Raw genomic sequence first — 17,521 nt, forward strand, 5'->3', positions numbered from 1 at the left:
GCATGGCATGGTACTGCTACCTTTGCTCTGGATTCACAGAATCATTCTTTCCTTGCCGGATATGTGCCAGGAGTTGTGCTGGGGATACAGCACAGACATTCTTACGGTCCAGGTACAGATCAGTTGGAAGAAATAAAACATGTAAACATACAGTGAGGATGTAGAAGTTGCAAATTGGCAAAAATCTACCTGGAGACATGTTTTGTTTGTCTCAGTAATTTTAACATTTACTGTAGTTACCAAGGTTTTTTAACTTTCATGAAAATGAAGATTTCTGGCTGTTTTGGAAGAATGGGAAGAACTGACACCACTAGGCCCACATTTGTAAATGAAAATAACTTGAGTGGAATGGAATAGAGAATGTACTTCTCTGATTGCCTTCTCCAACAGAGAATGTGCTCTCTGATTCTTCAATTGCTGTTATATTCTAGGCCACTTTATTCCTTTACTTTTCCTGCCTACCTTTCTTAAGGGGTTTGCATTTGTGAACCTGCAATGCAGTATTAATAAATACTACACTATGTGTGAAGAATATCGTACAGGAGGCTGTGGGAACATAGAGGAAATGTTCCAAGCCCGTAAGAGACACAGATATGTCCTAGAACAAGGCCCAGTCCTGAAGAATGGAAGGAAAGGAGCTATAGGAGACAGTCTGAGGAGCACATTCCCAGGCTCAGCAGGTCCAAAGGCCTAGAGGTGAGAGAAGGACACTACAGGTAATTCTGTTCAGCTGGAGTAGTACAGAGACAGTTTGGGACAGGGAGTATGAGGCTGGAGATGAAGCAGAGGCATGAAGAGCCTTCAAGATAGGAGTTTTGACTTTTTCCTGGGATGAGTAGTGATCCACTGAAAGGGCCTGATCTGGTCAGATGAGCTCATCACTTTAGGAGGGCTGATGGTGGCTCCATCAATATAGAAACAGCGTAAGAAGAGGACTAAGAAACACGAAGGAAGAGGAATCTAAAGGACTTGATGGCTACTTCTGTATGAGGGATGAGGAAGGAATCCAATGTGACAAACAGGTTTCTGGCTCTGACTGCTGGGTTCATGCTAGACCACTCACTAAGAACAGACCCCTGTGATGCCAGTCACCTGGGGAAGAAACAGGAGGCCTGGGTTCTAGCCTTAGCTTCACCACTAACTCAGTCTCTCTGGGCCTGCGTATTCATTTGCAAATGAAGGTGCCACACTGAAATGCTCTTTATGCCCCCTTCCAAGCCTTTATAAAAAGGTCTTTTTATTTTTTCACTTCAGTGGAAAAGTACAGAACCAGAGAAAACCTAAAATTCTTATATTCCCCAGAAAGTAAAAATTCAGGGTAAAAGCGATTTAAAAAGTTGAGTCCAACCCCGATATGATACATGAATTCCTTAGCAACAAATGTTTCAGGAGCTTGTTCAACCTTTACTCAAACTCATCTAGCCTGGAGAATTCCATATCCCCTAGTGCAGCCCGTTCAATTCTTATACAGCTTTTAAAAATGTATTCTGATACTAAGCCAAAACCTATCCCTTAGTGCTTGTCTACCTTTGATGGAAAAAGTACTACATTTTACATTTTTAAGACAGGATCAAGTCCTGGCTTTGTCTCTTAGACAGACACTATCTCAAAGCCTCTGTTTCCTTACGTGGAAAATGAGGGCTAACTTGGAGGATTTTTTTTATAAAAGGGGTACTTATCTGAAAAATATCCAGCATATTCTTCCCTTAGAAGGCTTTCTATAATTACAGCACGATGGGCTCAGGCAGCAGCCATGGTTCTTCATGTTTTTGTCTAGGCTCCAACCCAGCAAATGCCATCAGATGTTCATGTCGGGGCTGTGGTAGAATTCCACCTGGCTACAGCTTCATGGCACATCCTTGAGAGATGCAAAACAGGTAAGCACACTAGAAAAGTCAGCTCCCTGGAGTTAGTCATTCTTCCCCTAGTCCCTCTTTAGCACTCATGACCTCGTGGAAATAGACAGCCTAGAAATAGACTGCCGGATCTGTCATTGATTAATTGTATGACCTAGGACAGTTTACTTATTTCTGTCGACTTCAGCTGCCTTGTTTATAAAATGAAGACAACAGTACCTAGAGAGTTATTAATTAATGTAAAGAGCTTACAAAACTGCCAGGTACACCAAAGTACCTTAAACCAAAAGTTAAAACATGCTTGAATTTAAATTCCAGCTCCACCTCTGAGTAATTGTATTATCTTGCTATTATTTTTATAAGCTTGCCAAGTGGCAAATACAATCAAGACTGGCTGCAGGTTCAGATTCTACCAATCGTTATTTAATCCGTCCTATTCAACCACCATTGAGGTCCAATTATCTCTGTTTCACAGATGAGGAAACAGAGGCAGAAAGAGCTTTTTCCCATATACTTCCCCTGAGGTGATATAGCATAGGCCTTTGGGATCTTCTCGGATTTGAATGAATACAGGCTTTATTACTTACTGTATAGTTGTCCCACCAGTGACTTAAGTCTCTGAGCTATTGTGAAGATTAAATGACAGGTGAAGTACATAGCACAGGCGGTACCAAAGGGTAACCTCTCTGGAGCACTGACTGTTATTGTATCACACCTGCAATTTTTTTTTTTTTTTTTAAAACAGAGATGGGGTCTTGCTATGTTGCCCAGGCTGGCCTTGAGCTCCTGGGCTCAAGTAATCCTCCTGCCTCCCATAATCCCAAAGTGCTGGGATTATAGGCATAAGCCACAGCCCCCAGCCTCACACCTAAAACTTTAACTCACATGCAGCATCAACTCGTGAGAGATGCTGCAGTAAATGACTTTATTTCTTGCACTGGTTCCCTATTTCCCATAATCCTGATTTCTTTTCTAAAATACAGCTCTTCTATATTATTTATTTAAAGCCATAGAGGTCCTAAGAATAATGGCAGGCAAGATCAAGAATTTCCCTCCAAGCCAGGCACAGTGGCTCACGCCTGTAATCCCAGCACTTTGGGAGACCGAGGTGGGCAGATCACTAGGTCAGGAGATCAAGACCATCCTGGCTAACACGGTGAAACCCCGTCTCTACTAAAAATACAAAAAATTAGCCAGGCGTGATGGCAGGTGCCTGTGGTCCCAGCTACTCAGGAGGCTGAGGCAGGAGAATGGCATGAACCCGGGAGGCAGAGGTTGCCGTGAGCCAAGATCACGCCACTGCACTCCAGCCTGAGGGACACAGCAAGACTCCATCTCAAAAAAAAAAAAAAAAAGAATTTTCCTCAAAGATGAAAATGATTCATTCTCCAGCTATTGAGTCCTTGGCCCAGCTACTGCCTGCGTTAGGGAAGAGGCTTCCTAGCAAGATAACGCATGTTTAAGGTCCTTCAGCAACTGTCAATGGTAAAAAAGTACAGTTGTTAAAGCGGCCTTGGAGTTGCCCTGACAAACACACTGTCACTTTAAGAAATAAGACGGGCCGGGCGCGGTGGCTCAAGCCTGTAATCCCAGCACTTTGGGAGGCCAAGACGGGTGGATCGCGAGGTCAGGAGATCGAGACCATCCTGGCTAACATGGTGAAACCCCGTCTCTACTAAAAAATACAAAAAACTAGCCAGGCGAGGTGGCGGGCGCCTGTAGTCCCAGCTACTCGGGAGGCTGAGACAGGAGAATGGTGTAAACCCGGGAGGCGGAGCTTGCAGTGAGCTGAGATCCGGCCACTGCACTCCAGCCTGGGCGACAGAGCGAGACTCCGTCTCAAAAAAAAAGAAAGAAGACCATAGCTCAAATAACCAGTTGTCAGGAGGTAGCTGGACCTTTGTGTTTCACACCTGAGGAATAGCATGTAAGCATGTAGTATAAAAGCTGAAGCTGTAGCCACACATTTCTTTACAGACCAGGAACTAGAACAGGTTGCTGTTTTCTCAACTTTATTGTGGAGACGGGGAGGGGAAGTAGACTTGAAGGTTTTTTATTTTTTAATGAAGAAACAATTTATCCTGTGTTTGATACCAGATGAGACTGTAAGTGTCACATACTCCTTAAGCCTACATATCAATTCCAGGTGAAGTGCTGGAATTGGCTCATTCCAATTCCAGGCTTGGCTCATTCTGACACCTAAGAAGGGCCCTCTAGGCCATGGTTGGAAAGAGTGTTTTTGCCTCAGCGCCGTGCAGGTTTGGGCATTATATAAACTTTTACAGGCTTGCTGAAGGGAATGGTGCCCTCGATGTTGGTTTCCACCTGTGGTGACACCTCACCACCCTCCATCCAGGGGCATTTTGGAATGCGAGCGCTGGAGTTGTAGGCCAGCAGCAGCCTCACTTCTACCTGGCATGCCTCTGAAAAAAAGATAAAAGAAATCGTCTATAACTAGGCTCCTGCTAGGAATGAGGATGAAATGTGAAGTTAAAGAAACATCAAAACAGAAGCAGTAGGAAGAAATTTCTTCATCCGTCCGCATCCCTCCCCTTACCCTCACCAAACAAAGCACTTCCCAGGCGAAATCCTGGTAGGCTGACAATGAGCGTGCAGATGTGATGCTACTCCATCACCTTCCCCTCAGGCTCACTGTGGCACAGAGCCAAAACTGCTGAGACAACTGGAGAGCAAGCTAAAAACCCTTTCAGAAAGATTAATTGCTTCATGATCTGCTTTATGAACTGGGCTAAAATTCTTACGCAGGTGTGGATTTGGGCACTTTCTGAGAACCTCTCAGCGTTTCAAGACTTCCAGCCTCAGAACAGAGGGTCAGAAGGTGCATGTGGCTTATTCTCATACCCAGTTGGGCTCTTCCTGCGCAGTTCCATCTCAAGCCTCAGGGCTGCATGTACCACAGACTACTTTATTAGTGGAGAGGAAGCCTTTGAATAGGAAATGGTTGGCCAAAAATTTCTGGCCAATGAACAGGAACATGTTTCAGGGACCTAAAATGTCTGAAAACATTTCATTCTCTCATTACATTATCTTACAACATAATCATCTAGTGTCTCTATGTGGCAGGTCCTAGCAAGAATAAATAAGAACTCCCCTCAAGTCGCTGGCTGTTTGGTTGAGGAAACAGATAGTTGCAATGCAGTACAATACACGCTCTAACCAAGCCTGCAAGAAGTACTGAGGAAGGGAGTGCAGGAAGGCTTTGGAATAGAATATCCATTCTGTGCCAAGCACATAACCCCAGGAGTTCTTATCCTGCTACATTATGAAAGACAGACTGTCAAAATCTTGGCAAAAGTTCCAAGAATCAGACAGGTTCTCAGAGACTCCCCAAATGCACACCTGGGTAAGAATTCGAGCCCAGTTCATAAACTGAAGCAGTTATTCATTCTATTAACCACATGCTTCTATAAAGAAGAGGGAGAGAATTTCAGAAAAATGAAAGGGCAAGTGCAAAGGCCAGAAACAGAGTGAACTTGGAATGTCTCCTTAATTTGGTGCAACCAGAATAAAAAGTGCAAGTGTTGAAGATGATCCCAAGGCTAAGAAGTTCAGAGGGTAGGAATGAAGGCTAGATGGATCCAAATTAATAAGGGCAGACACTCCAGGACTTTTCAGTGCCTCCCCAGACCTCTTCCTGGTTACATCCAAACTTCTCTCTATGATCAGAGGAGAGACTGGATTGCTGTCCTCCAGGAAGAGAAAGGTTTGCAGTCAGCCCAAGGCCAGAGCAATCCAGTGCACCTCAGATTTCAGCATGAGATCTAAGTGCAGTCTCAGCATCAGCAAGTACCAGCCATGTGGTAAGCACACACTCACATGGCAACATGAGGGTCATGCAGCAGCCATGAGTGTAACTGTCATGAAATTAACACTATTCTCTGATACCAGACTCCAGATGAATCTCCCACTCAGGATGGAATCAAGATAGGTACCTGTATCTGCTTTCCTGCCACACCCTCCCATTCCATCCCAGGTGGCAGACCACAACCAAAGCCCTAGCTGGCATAGCACTTTCAAGAAGCCAAATCCTGGTAAAAGCTGGATAAGGCTCAAGCCTATAATCCCAGCACTTTGGGAGGCCAAGGTAGGAGAATCAGTTAATCCCAGGAGTTTGAGACTAGCCTGGGCAACATAGTGAGACCCCGTCTCTACAAAAAAATAAGTTAGCCGGGCATATAGTCTCAGTTACTAGGGGGACTGAGGTGGGAGGATCACTTGAGCCTGAGATGATCACACCACTGCACTCCACCCTGGGCAACAGAGGGAGACCCTGTCTCAAAAACAAACAAACAGCAACAACAACAAAAAACAAATCCTGCTAAGATCAGAGGGAGTTGATGTAGGACTCAGCCCTACAGGGTCATTTTGCATTCCCTTACCAACATTTGATAAGAATGGCAATTCAAGGCAATGCCATAGGAGTAAAGCGGAGAAGAGAGAAAACAAGAGGATGGGGAACTAGGGAGAAAGAGACAAGATCATCTAGGACAACTCAGGCAACTTATGCATCATGCCTGGAAGAATATATCTCCTAGGAAGTTTATATTCTTATTCTCATCTTAATGAGACGGGGAGGTAAAATAACTTTCTCAGGATCACACAGCAAAGGAGGCAGAATTTGAAACATGGCCTGTGACTCAGCTTCCTGCGTGGCAGCGTCCTGCCTCCCAGAGGAGAGGCCCCTCCCTAGTGGGGAGCTACTGAGGGATTGAAGGAGCTCCCTAAAAACTCCAGGCCCCATCACCTAGATTAGGAGAAAGTGCAAGCTCATTTACAATGAGACATATTTCAATTCAGTGCCCCAAACCAGAAGGGACATAGCACAGTGAGGGCTGGGAAGGGTGACTGCCAGCTTTAGCACTATCACTGATCAGCTATGTGGGCCTCCATTTATGTATCTGTAAAATGAACCAGAGAATACCAATTCCCACTGCAGAGTTGGTCTAAAGATTAAATGAATTTTTATTGCACATTTAAAACCTTGTATTCAATTTTCATTATTTGTTGAGTGCCTACTATGTCAGGCACTAGAGACATAGGCTACTAAAACACTGGAGATACAGAGGCAAAGACAAGCAAGTTCTCTGCTCTACAGGAGCCTACATCCTAATGGGAAAGTCAGTAAATAATTAAATGTGAAAACACATCTGACACCAGTACACGCTATAATATGTAAAGAATTAAAACAGGGATTTGTAATAGTGACTGGGTAGCAACCACTTAGAGGAGGTCATCTTGTTTTCTTGTTTCTGATGGTTTTTTGTTTTTGTTTTTTTTTTTAGTCAGGGTTTTGCTGTTAGCCAGGCTAGAGTGTAGTGGCACGATCAGGGCTCCCTGCAGCCTTGACGCCCCCAGACTCAAGCAATCCTCCTACCTCAGCCTCCTGAGTAGCTAGGACTACAGGCACATGCCACCATGCCCAGTTAACTTTTTTATATATATTGTACAGATAGAGTTGCCTTATATTGCCCATGCTGGTCTCCAACTCTTGGGCTCAAGCAATCCTCCCACCACAGCCTCCCGAAGATTATAGGTACAAGCCACCGTGCCTGGCTGTGATCTTATATAAGTTAAAATTATTCAGGCTCAGGATCACCTGGCACTAACAAACAAGGAAGTCTGCAATGAACTAGGATACCTTAAGAGCAAATGGGGCCTAGGAGAAAGAACCTTGAGCTTGGGGGCAGATCAGCTAACTCTGGCCTTGGCAATGACTTGCTGTGTGACCAGGGACAAGTAACTACCCTCTCAAGACCTTCCACGATCTTTTGAGCTATAGCATACTGTAATATGCTTTCCTGAGCCTTGTCCCTCCCAAAATGCTCCCACAGCATTTCCTTCCCCATATCCAGGATCCCTTCATCAGAAGGTATTAGAATAAGGAATCTACTTTCCTGTGGGGCCAGTGGTTTGGCAAATAGTGCAAACACATTCCAGGCAGCCAGATTATGGAATGAGGAATGCTCAGGGAAGCACATCCTGGGCAGCAGAACCACTGGATGCTCCTTCAACTACACCTGGCCTACCGCCACTAGAACCTCAAAGGGGCTGCCCTAACATCCAACAGCTTTATAAAGTCATCACTACCCATCTAACACCCTGACAGAGGGAAACCATTAATAAAGGCCCGGCGCAGTGGCTCACGCCTGTAATCCCACTACTTTGGGAGGCCAAGGCGGGTGGATTACCTGAGGTCAGGAGTTCGAGACTAGCTTGGCCAACATGACGAAACCTTGTCTCTACTAAAATACAAAAAAATTAGCCAGGTATAGTGACACGCACCTGTAATCCCAGCTACTCAGGAGGCTGAGACAGGAGAATCGCCTGAACCCAGGAGGCAGAAGTTACCGTGAGCTGAGATCACACCACTGCACTCCAGCCTGGGCAAGAGCAAGACTCCATTTCAAAATAATAATAATAATAATAGCCTTATAATTATGTGTTTAAAAACACAGAGTGAAAGAAAATTCCAAAGGCATTCCCTATCTCTAAAATAAACCACATTTGGTGGCATTAAACACCTCCAGTGATAGTGCTCCTGAATCATCTCCAATTATTTGGGAAACACCACTGAGGTCAATTCTGCCCCCTATTCTAGGTTCTGCAGACTGAAGTCTTCTTAAGTTTTTTAAAGCAGCCTTACTGGCTTGAAATGTAATCTCCTTTGTACTTGTATTCTCCCATTTTATTCTTATGGGTTAAAAATCCTCAAAATTCAGACATAGAAGTTGGAGAACGAAAAAATTTTTTAAAAATCCTCACAACTAATTTGTAGATTGAGAATTATTATTGTCATTTGGAAGATGAGGAAAAAGACTCTAGAAGGTCTTTTTCTAGAGAAAGGGAGAGACTTGTCCAAGGTGACCACGCAAGTTGGTGGCAGAGTTAGGATAAGAATATAGTCTCCTGGTGTCCAGACCAGGGCCCTTTCCATGAAACTCCATTCTATCATAATCGCCTGTATATCTTCTAACAGAATCTTATCTCTCATGCAATCAAAGCACTGTAGCAAATTAGCCCAGATATACCCAGTTGGGCTTATAAACTCATTAAGGAATCAAGTTCAATTCTTAGAAGGCCTGATTCATCCAAGTATTTTTTTTCAAACTTTAAAAACCAAACGCTTAAGGGTAGGTGTGATCTCCAGCAGTATATTTTGCTGCACACCCTGGCCCTGACTCCTTACCTGTCCAAGCAGTGTGGGAGAGGTAAACCTGAGTGATGAGCCGGTGCCGCCCTGGGCCAGGATTCCGGAAGTCTGCAGGCTTGGGGTGAATCATCTGAGCCTGGCCATCTGGATATAAGACCTAAAGGATGACAGAAATGAGAAAAAGAGGCAGAAGCGAGAGGAGCATTTAACAAAATGGATGATGACATCTGTTGTGAACCTCAAAGCACAAGAAGAAAGATGACACCAACTTTCCTAAGACAGCCTTGAGGGGAGGTCAACACTGCAGACATCTCTATTCCCCTGATCCAGCATGAAGCAGTGTCCAGTAAACATTTCCTGAATTCATGGTGAATGAGTAATATGAACAGAGTGTCGCTATTAAGCGCAAGGACAGGTAAGAACATTAATTCTGATTATGAAAAGTGTTCTCAGGCACCTTCACCAGAAGAGCACTCCCTCCCTGGCTCTGAATCACACCATGGCCCAGCATCCATCACCAACCACCAGTATTTGGAGTTATTTTATAACTGCATTCTCTCCACTAAATTTCAAGCAGCTAGGAAGTCCTTTATCTCTCTTTCTACGAAGAGACGGCTCAATGAAGGGTCCACTCAAATCATTGGCCAATTCTTTAAGTCTCACGAACTGCGACAGAGTTCTTTCCTCAGCATTCTGGGGGACCTCCCAGCTCCCTGTGTAGACAGCCTACTATACTGCAGCGTACAAAGGAACTACAGGAACAAATGAAGCTTATCCTAGGACCAGGACTTGCTCTATGTAAATATGCTAATGAAGGCAGAGTAGGGAACCACACAGGTCTTCCAATGTTGAAACTGTGGTCAATGTTGAAACTGTGGAAGACATGTCTCACCCACTTGCCATATAATTCTTCATGTCTCCTCAGGTCATGGGGCCTCCCCCTGATTCTACACTTTTCTTTTTCTTTTTTTTTTTTTTAAAGACAGGGTCTTACTCTGTCACCCAGGCTGGAGTGCAATGGCATGATCATAACTCATGGAAGCCTCAAACTCCTGGGTGCAAGTGATCTTCCTGCCTCAGCCTCCTGAGTAGTGGGGATTGCAGGCACGTGCCACCACACCAGGTAATTTTCTTTTTAAACTTTTTTGTAGAGACAAGATCTTGCTATGTTGCCCAGGCTGGTCTCCAACTCCTGACCTCAAGTGATCCTCCTGCCTCAGACTCCCAAAGTGTTGGAATTACTGGCGTGAGCAACTGTGCCGGGCCTACCCTTATTTCTTTTTCTTTTCTTGAGACAGTCTCACTCTGTCACCCAAGTTGAAGTGCAGTGGCACGATCTCAGCTCACTGCAACCTCTGCCTCCGGGTTCAAGTGATTCTCCTGCCTCAGCCTCTCAAGTAGCTGGGATTACAGGCACCAACCATCATGCCCGGCTAATTTTGTATTATTAGTAGAGATGGGGGTTTCACCATGTTGGCCAGGTTGGTCTCGAACTCCTGACCTCAGGTGATCCTCCTACTTCAGCCTCCCAAAGTGTTGGGATTACAGGTGTGAGCCACCATGCCTGGCCACCCTTATTTCTTAAAGCTGCTACTCCTCACTCTAGTTCTAGGCTCCAAGCTCCCAAACCTACTATAGAAGAAAGATCCAGGTGTCTCAGTTTCCTGATCCTTATTATCTTTAAAGACAAGTGCTTGGGCTTCTTTTTTTTTTTTTTTTTTTTTAAGAAAATGAAGGGGAGGGCCGGGCACAGTGGCTCACGCCTGTAATCCCAGCACTTTGGGAGGCTAAGCCAGGTGGATTACTTGAGGCCAGGAGTTCAAGACCAGTCTGGTCAACATGATGAAACCCCTTCTCTAATAAAAATACAAAAATTAGCTGGGTGTGGTAGCATGTGCCTGTAGTCCCAGCTACTTGGGACACTGAAGCAGGGGAATCGCTTGGACCTGGGAGGCAGAGGTTGCAGTGAGCTGAGATCACTGCCACTGCACTCCAGCCTGGGTGACAGAGTGAGATTCTATCTCAAAAAAAAAAAAAAAAGAGAAAAAGAAAGAAAAAGAAGGGCAGAGGAGGGCTGAAATAGCAATGATATTGGGAAAAACAAATGAACAGGGGCCACAATTTTTGTGTTCAGTGGGCACGGCTCATACCTATAATCTCAGCACTTTGGGGGACTGAGGCGGAAGGATTGCTTGAAGACAGGAGTTTAAGACCAGACTGGGCAAAAAAGTAAGACCCCCCCCCCAATCTCCACACACAAAAAATTAAAATTAGCCAGGTGTGGTGGTGTGTATCTCTAGTTCCAGCTACTAAGGAGGCTGAGGCAGGAGGATCCCTCGGACACAGGAGTTTGAGGTGACCATGCCACTGCACTCCAGCCCAGGCAACAGACAAGACCTTGTCTCAAACAGCATTCTCAGCAAAACTGTCCTTGGTGAAAGGCCTTGACTGCTCTGTGAAATGGTTGCTGGAAGCCTTCTTTCATTTGTCTACTCCAAAAGTGAAGCTTAGAAACCTATGGCCCAAATAGGTCAGAGGAAGGAAATGGCCAGTATGAATGATCATCAGGTAGAATACAGTAACCTAGATTAGGCTTACAAAAGTGTTAATGAATGGAGTTCTGCAGGGTCTGCTTTAAAGAACAGATCTACAGTATTTTAATGGGGAATGTAATCTCAGTGTCGTCTCTGAGGCATGTTTACTGCTATATCTTTATCAAGCACCTGAAGTAGTGCCCAGAACAGAGGGATGATTCAGGGTGTGGTGACTGGACTGGATGGCACTTTCGAACCACTGGAACTGTCCCACAATGGGGCAGTGAGTTTCCCGTCCCTCTACCTATAAGGTATCTAAAAGGTTTAGCCTTGCATGTGGTAGATGTGCTTTGAAGGGGTTTTTTTAGGAGACAGTCTAGGAGATGACCCTTAAATAACCTGCCTACAATCTCCTTCATGCTCAGTTGATCAGTGAAGTTTTTTTCAGGGACAATGTGAAACAGTAGTTCTGCTGGTATCACGGACTACATATTAGAATCATCCATGAACTCTTAAACACTAGTGTCCATGGGCCCTATTCTCAGGATTTTGATTTAATTAATGTAGGCTGACACCTATTCATCTGTTCTTAAGGCTTTCTGAGTAGTCCTACAGTGCAGTGAAGGTGGAAAACCACTGATGTGGGGAAAAAAACACACACACACACAAAAACAAAAAAAACCCACTGCAATATGCAATACAACTTCACAGCTAGCTCAGAACTAGTTCTCTGCAGGTCTCATAATTTATAATAATTCCTGCTTGGAAGCCAGAAGGCCCATTCCTCTACTGTCACCATAGCCAAAAAAAGCATCATCTTCAAGGTCTGATTCATACTTACCTCCTCCAGGAAGCCTTCTCTGCCTGTTCCAGCCTATTTTTCTGTCCCCTTATTGTACTTTCTGCCAGTGCTTGCATCCCTGCTTTGACTCATATCCCTTCAGCCCTTCTCCCATATCCGTTGTGCCCTTCTCCTTTCCTTTCCTGAGCCTCCACCACACTCCAAATTGAGTACTCTAAAAGGTTTAGCCCTGCATGTGGCAGAGGTGCTTTGAAAGGGGTTTTTTAGGAGGCAGTCTAGGAGATGACCCATCCTGTGCATGTCTACTCACCAAACCCTGTTTTCTAATTGCCTGCCCATTTGTATGTCTCTCACTGAAACTGTGCACACCCAGAAAGCAAGAACTGTGGCATATTTACCTTGGCAACCACAGCACTTAGCACTTGCAATAGAGTAAACACGATTGCACAGATGGATGGAAGGAAGGATGAATGAGTGGAGAGATGGATGAATGAAGTACTACCACTTCATTGTGAGGCTTAACTGCACTGTCTAAATTGATTAGTGTCTCTACTACATTTCTCACGTGTATCTATTACATCTATGTAACTTGGGAAAGAATATTTCCTAGTCATCGCCTTTTCCCATCCATACATTTTATCTGCCAGCTCACTGACTCACAGACTGAAAGGAACTTGTTTATTACAGTTTTCTGTAACAAAAGACCAAATCTTAACGTCACATTACAAGATTAGAAAAAGTCTTATCATTTAGTGAACCCTTACTGGGTCCTGGGGGCTTTAAATACATTATCTCTTTATGTCAACTCCTCCTGTTTGTTAGTTGTAGAATCTGAGACTCAGAGTTTAAAGTAACTTGCTCCAAACCACACTCAGCAGTGGTTGAGATTCAAGCCTAGGTTCTTTCCCATGGAGGCTCATTTCTTCTCCTGTTCCAGTTTCTGTCCCTCAGGTAGAGACTACAGGGGTACTAACATTAAATACTTCAACACAAGGTCAGTCTAGAAGCTCCATGAGGACCCACACTCGACAGACCTGGACCTTAACAGTGTTCTGAGGATCCTGCACATGCTCCAAGGTTGCATCAACATCCAGGGCCACCACCAACCCGGAGGTAAATCGCAAAGGGTTGTCTGACTCGCCCGCTGGCTCGATGATGGTGGCTGAGGCTTTGTGGATCTGTAAGCAAGAAGAAAATACTATGATTCTAAAGCCAGGTCATTCCTGGATAAGAAAACACAATCTTTTTTCTGTCTCCTTATCTAATGAGTGGGCATGTGGGAGCCACTCAGAGGAAGAGCCTAGCCCAGCTGTTCCATTGGTCAAAGAAGATCACCAAGGTAAAGATTTTTGTCCGTCTGGACAGATTTGGCCTGTAAGGGCCAAATAGACCCTGACCTGCTCTGGAAGCGGGAGATGCAGGAAGGCACTCTGTCGCAGCATGGTCTGTAGAATTTTGACCACTTCTGCAGGTTTAGATGTCATGAGTCGGGGCATAAGGTCAAGGAGTTTGTCCACAAAGCTGTCCTGCAAGTGGGGCAAATCAGCGATGAAATACCTAGAGGAACAAACAGAAGCAACTGACTCATTCAACTGTGTACTCATTCACCACAGGTTGGGCCCCAGACACCTACCAAACCCTGAAGCAGGAAGAATGATGAAGTGAGAGGACCTTGCAGTTTATGACCAAGATAGACTGGTACCTATACAAACATGCCTCACTCATGATCATCAGAAAGGCCTCTGTTTACTGATAATCATTATGTGCCAGGAATACTCTTAAGTGTTTTACATGATCTTATTTAAGTCCCAGCAATCCTATGCATCATTAGAATTTTTATTTTCATATTATAGATTCATTAATTATTTTAACAAATACATTTTTAAGACCTACGAAGCGCCAAGCACTATTTCAGGTTCTGGAAACACAGTGAACAAAAGAGAACAAAATGATTGCTTCAATGGAGCTTGCATTCAAGTGGCAGAAACATTGAGACTCAGAGGGGATGATGCCACATTGAGGCTCAGAAAAGTTAAGTACATTACTTCTGGCTCGGACTGATCCAATTTTGTGCCTTGTGCCAAGGGACAGTCAAAAAATATCTCACTGAGGAGGTGATATCTTATGCAGAAACTCAAAGGATGAATTAAGAACAACAGATGAAGAACTTTGAGGATTCAGAGCTATCATCTTCCCAAAAATCTTTTCAACCCAACGGTGCCAAAACAGACTCTCTACTTTAAAGAATCTAAAGCCAAAAGTAAGGCATGAACTTATTTCAGATTCAAAACTATTTTTTTTTTTTTTTTTAGACGGAGTCTCGCACTGTTGCCCGGGCTGGTGTGCAATGGCATGATCTTGGCTCACTGGAACCTCCACCTCCCGGGTTCAAGCAATTCTTCTTCTGCCTCAGCCTCCCGAGTAGCTGGGATTACAGGTGCCCACCACCACGCACTGCTAATTTTTTGTATTTTTTAGTAGAGACGGGGTTTCACTATATTGGCCAGGCTGGTCTTGAACTCCTGACCTTGTGATCCACCCACCTTGGCCTCACAAAGTGCTGGGATTACAGGTGTGAGCCACCACACTCAGCCTCCAAACTAGGATCTTAAAAAGCCAAGCTAGATGGTACAATTTGCTAGAGAGCATTACCTGCTGGTGAATGTAGTATTGCAACTCAGCCCTATAAGAAGCTGTCATCATCCAAATGACAAGTACAGAGTCATAAAAACCTCAGGTTTGGTGAACTTCATAAGGGCAGAGACGATGAGTGGAAGAAATGAAACAGACTTCATCAGTGCTTTAAGATCCTAGTCTTCTCTCAGTATTATTCTGCCAGCATACCAAAAGTCTGGTCATTCCCTCGACTCCTATTTCTTCATCAAGCTTTCCATTCAACTACTGCATGTGCTTCAATGGATTCATTCCATATAAAAATCTGAAAAAATACATGTATTCTACAAAATAAAATTTACCTACAGAATTACAAAACAACTGTTTGTAGATTATAGAGAAATATGCAAGTGTAAGAACAGTGTGGGCCTGGTGCAATGGTTTACACCTGTAATCCCAATACTTCGGGAGGCAGAGGCAGGAGGATCTCTTGAAGCCAGGAGTTTGAGACCAGCCTGAGCAACACAGCAAGACCCCATCTCTAAAAAAATACATTAAAAATTATCTGGGCATGGTGGCACATGCCTGTAGCCCTAGCTACTCAGGAGTCTGAGGTGGGATGATAGCTTTAGCCCAGGAGTTCAAGGGTGCAGTGAGCTGTGCCAGCCTGGGTGACAGAGTGAGACCCTGTCTCAAAAAATAATAATGAGGTCAGATGTGGTGGTGGCTCACACCTGTAATCCCAGCACTTTGGGAGGCCAAGGCAGGCAGGTCACTTGAGGTCAGGAGTTAAAGACCAGCCTGGCCAACATGATGAAACCCCATCTCTACTAAAATTACAAAAATTAGCTGGGTGTGGTGGCGGGTGCCTGTAGTCCCAATTACTTGGGAGGCTGAGGCAGAAGAATCACTTGAACCCAGGAGGCGTAGGCTGCAGTTAGCCAAGATTGCGTCACTGCACTCCAGCCTGGGCGACAGAGCAAGACTCTGTCTTAAATAAATAAATAAATAAGAATGGTGTGAACGAACAGTGGTGAAAAAAACAGATGACTAATGATTTTTTTCAACAAACGTATTTACACGTTTTCTTCATACTACTTGTCTTTTTATGGCCTAGCTGAGTGCTAAAGGCAAGTGATTCCTGGTAGGTTTAGTTTTGAAGCTCTAACTTCAAAGAAGTTTCTACAATATTAAGGAAAAAAAACCAAATTAGGGTTTTTTTCCTAATTTAAGGTTAACGACATGGCCACAGATGATAGCTTGGCTGCACTAGCTATACCAAGGAATGTGATTTGTGATTGTTCCTATTGCCTGCAAGTGCTATTCTCCGTGTAACCAACATTTAATAAGCCAGAAGAGTTATAAAATACTTACCTCTGAAAAAAGTCCACTTCTTGTAAAAATTTTTCGCACATCCCAAATAAGGGATCAAGTCTGTAGAAAAGAAATGTAAAAGGATTTGCTTGTGAAATCTACAAACTGAGGAGGACCAAAAGTCCCAGAAACCTGAGCCTAAATTAAAGGAAAATTAGCATATTACGCTATAAAAATGATCTCTAAAAGTAATAGAAGACTCCTCATGGACCTGGTGGAAACACCTGTTGGGATCCCAAGACCTGATTAAACCACTGCAGTGCCCATTAAGCTCAAAGAATATTAAAAATCAAAGACTATCACACGCTACACTTGGCACTAGACTCACTACGAATACAGGATAGAAGCATAGCATGTGGGCAGTACAGTGTCAAGTTCCCCTTCTGCGGGAGTCCTGGCTTCATTAGCATCTCAGCTAGTATGGTCTCTATACCTACCTGATTTAGAGCTCATCTCCTTGCAAATTAGCTGTCAACAATGGGATGAAAGCTCCCAGATCCCAGATAGCTGTGTGGACTGCTGCAAGATCTATCCACTTTCAAGAATCACTGCACTCAATGAAGCCTATAGCCATTGTATCTGCATCTTGAAACTAGTTTATTTATATTTCCTTCTGGTCTACATGCAGTTTACTCAAAGATCATTTTTTCCATAGCGGTATAGCCTACTAATGTAATTGACACTGTAAAGGCTCCAAGAAACATACCTAAAAAGTTGAGTAAATTCTTACGCAAGAGGGGAAAAGGTTTTGTTACTACTTTGCCCACAGACACAGATGGTGTTCCTTCCTCTCTATCTTGATTTATTTGGCCTCACAGTACTTGAGAACATTTCATTTCAGGAAAAAGTTATTGCATACCTAAATAATCCAGGCAACATGCTAGGTCCATATGACTTACTAAGTTTTGACCTTTGTATGTTTTCTTCCTATTTCTTGTATGTAATTTCTGCATGAAACTTCCACTTGTTTTCTTTAATATTTTATTCATTGGAGGAATAAAGTTCCCAATGAGATAAAACAAGTATTCTTTCCTTATATAAAAATATGTAAGAGAATCATGTTTAGTCTTTTTTTTTTTTTTTTTTTTTGAGACGGAGTCTCGCTCTGCCGCCCAGGCTGGAGTGCAGTGGCGTGATCTCGGCTCACTGCAAGCTCTGCCTCCCGGGTTCA

At 43.9% G+C, this 17,521-nt stretch overlaps 1 protein-coding gene across 1 annotated transcript in view; it reads right to left on the reverse strand.

The window, feature by feature from the left end:
* Window positions 1-3,855: 3,855 nt before the first annotated feature.
* INTS4 (integrator complex subunit 4) overlaps window positions 3,856-17,521 on the reverse strand; it is a 122,889-nt gene continuing 109,223 nt past the window's right edge. Inside the window, exons 19-23 of the mRNA XM_023209327.3 lie at window positions 16,351-16,410; window positions 13,761-13,920; window positions 13,398-13,541; window positions 9,064-9,184; window positions 3,856-4,279 (exon numbers count right to left, since the gene is read on the reverse strand). Coding sequence (XP_023065095.2) covers window positions 4,101-4,279; window positions 9,064-9,184; window positions 13,398-13,541; window positions 13,761-13,920; window positions 16,351-16,410 — 664 coding nt within the window. The 3' untranslated portion in view covers window positions 3,856-4,100. The remainder of the gene's footprint in view (window positions 4,280-9,063; window positions 9,185-13,397; window positions 13,542-13,760; window positions 13,921-16,350; window positions 16,411-17,521) is intronic.

This window comes from Piliocolobus tephrosceles, chromosome 13 (assembly GCF_002776525.5).
Source record: "Piliocolobus tephrosceles isolate RC106 chromosome 13, ASM277652v3, whole genome shotgun sequence".
Lineage (NCBI taxonomy): Eukaryota > Metazoa > Chordata > Mammalia > Primates > Cercopithecidae > Piliocolobus > Piliocolobus tephrosceles.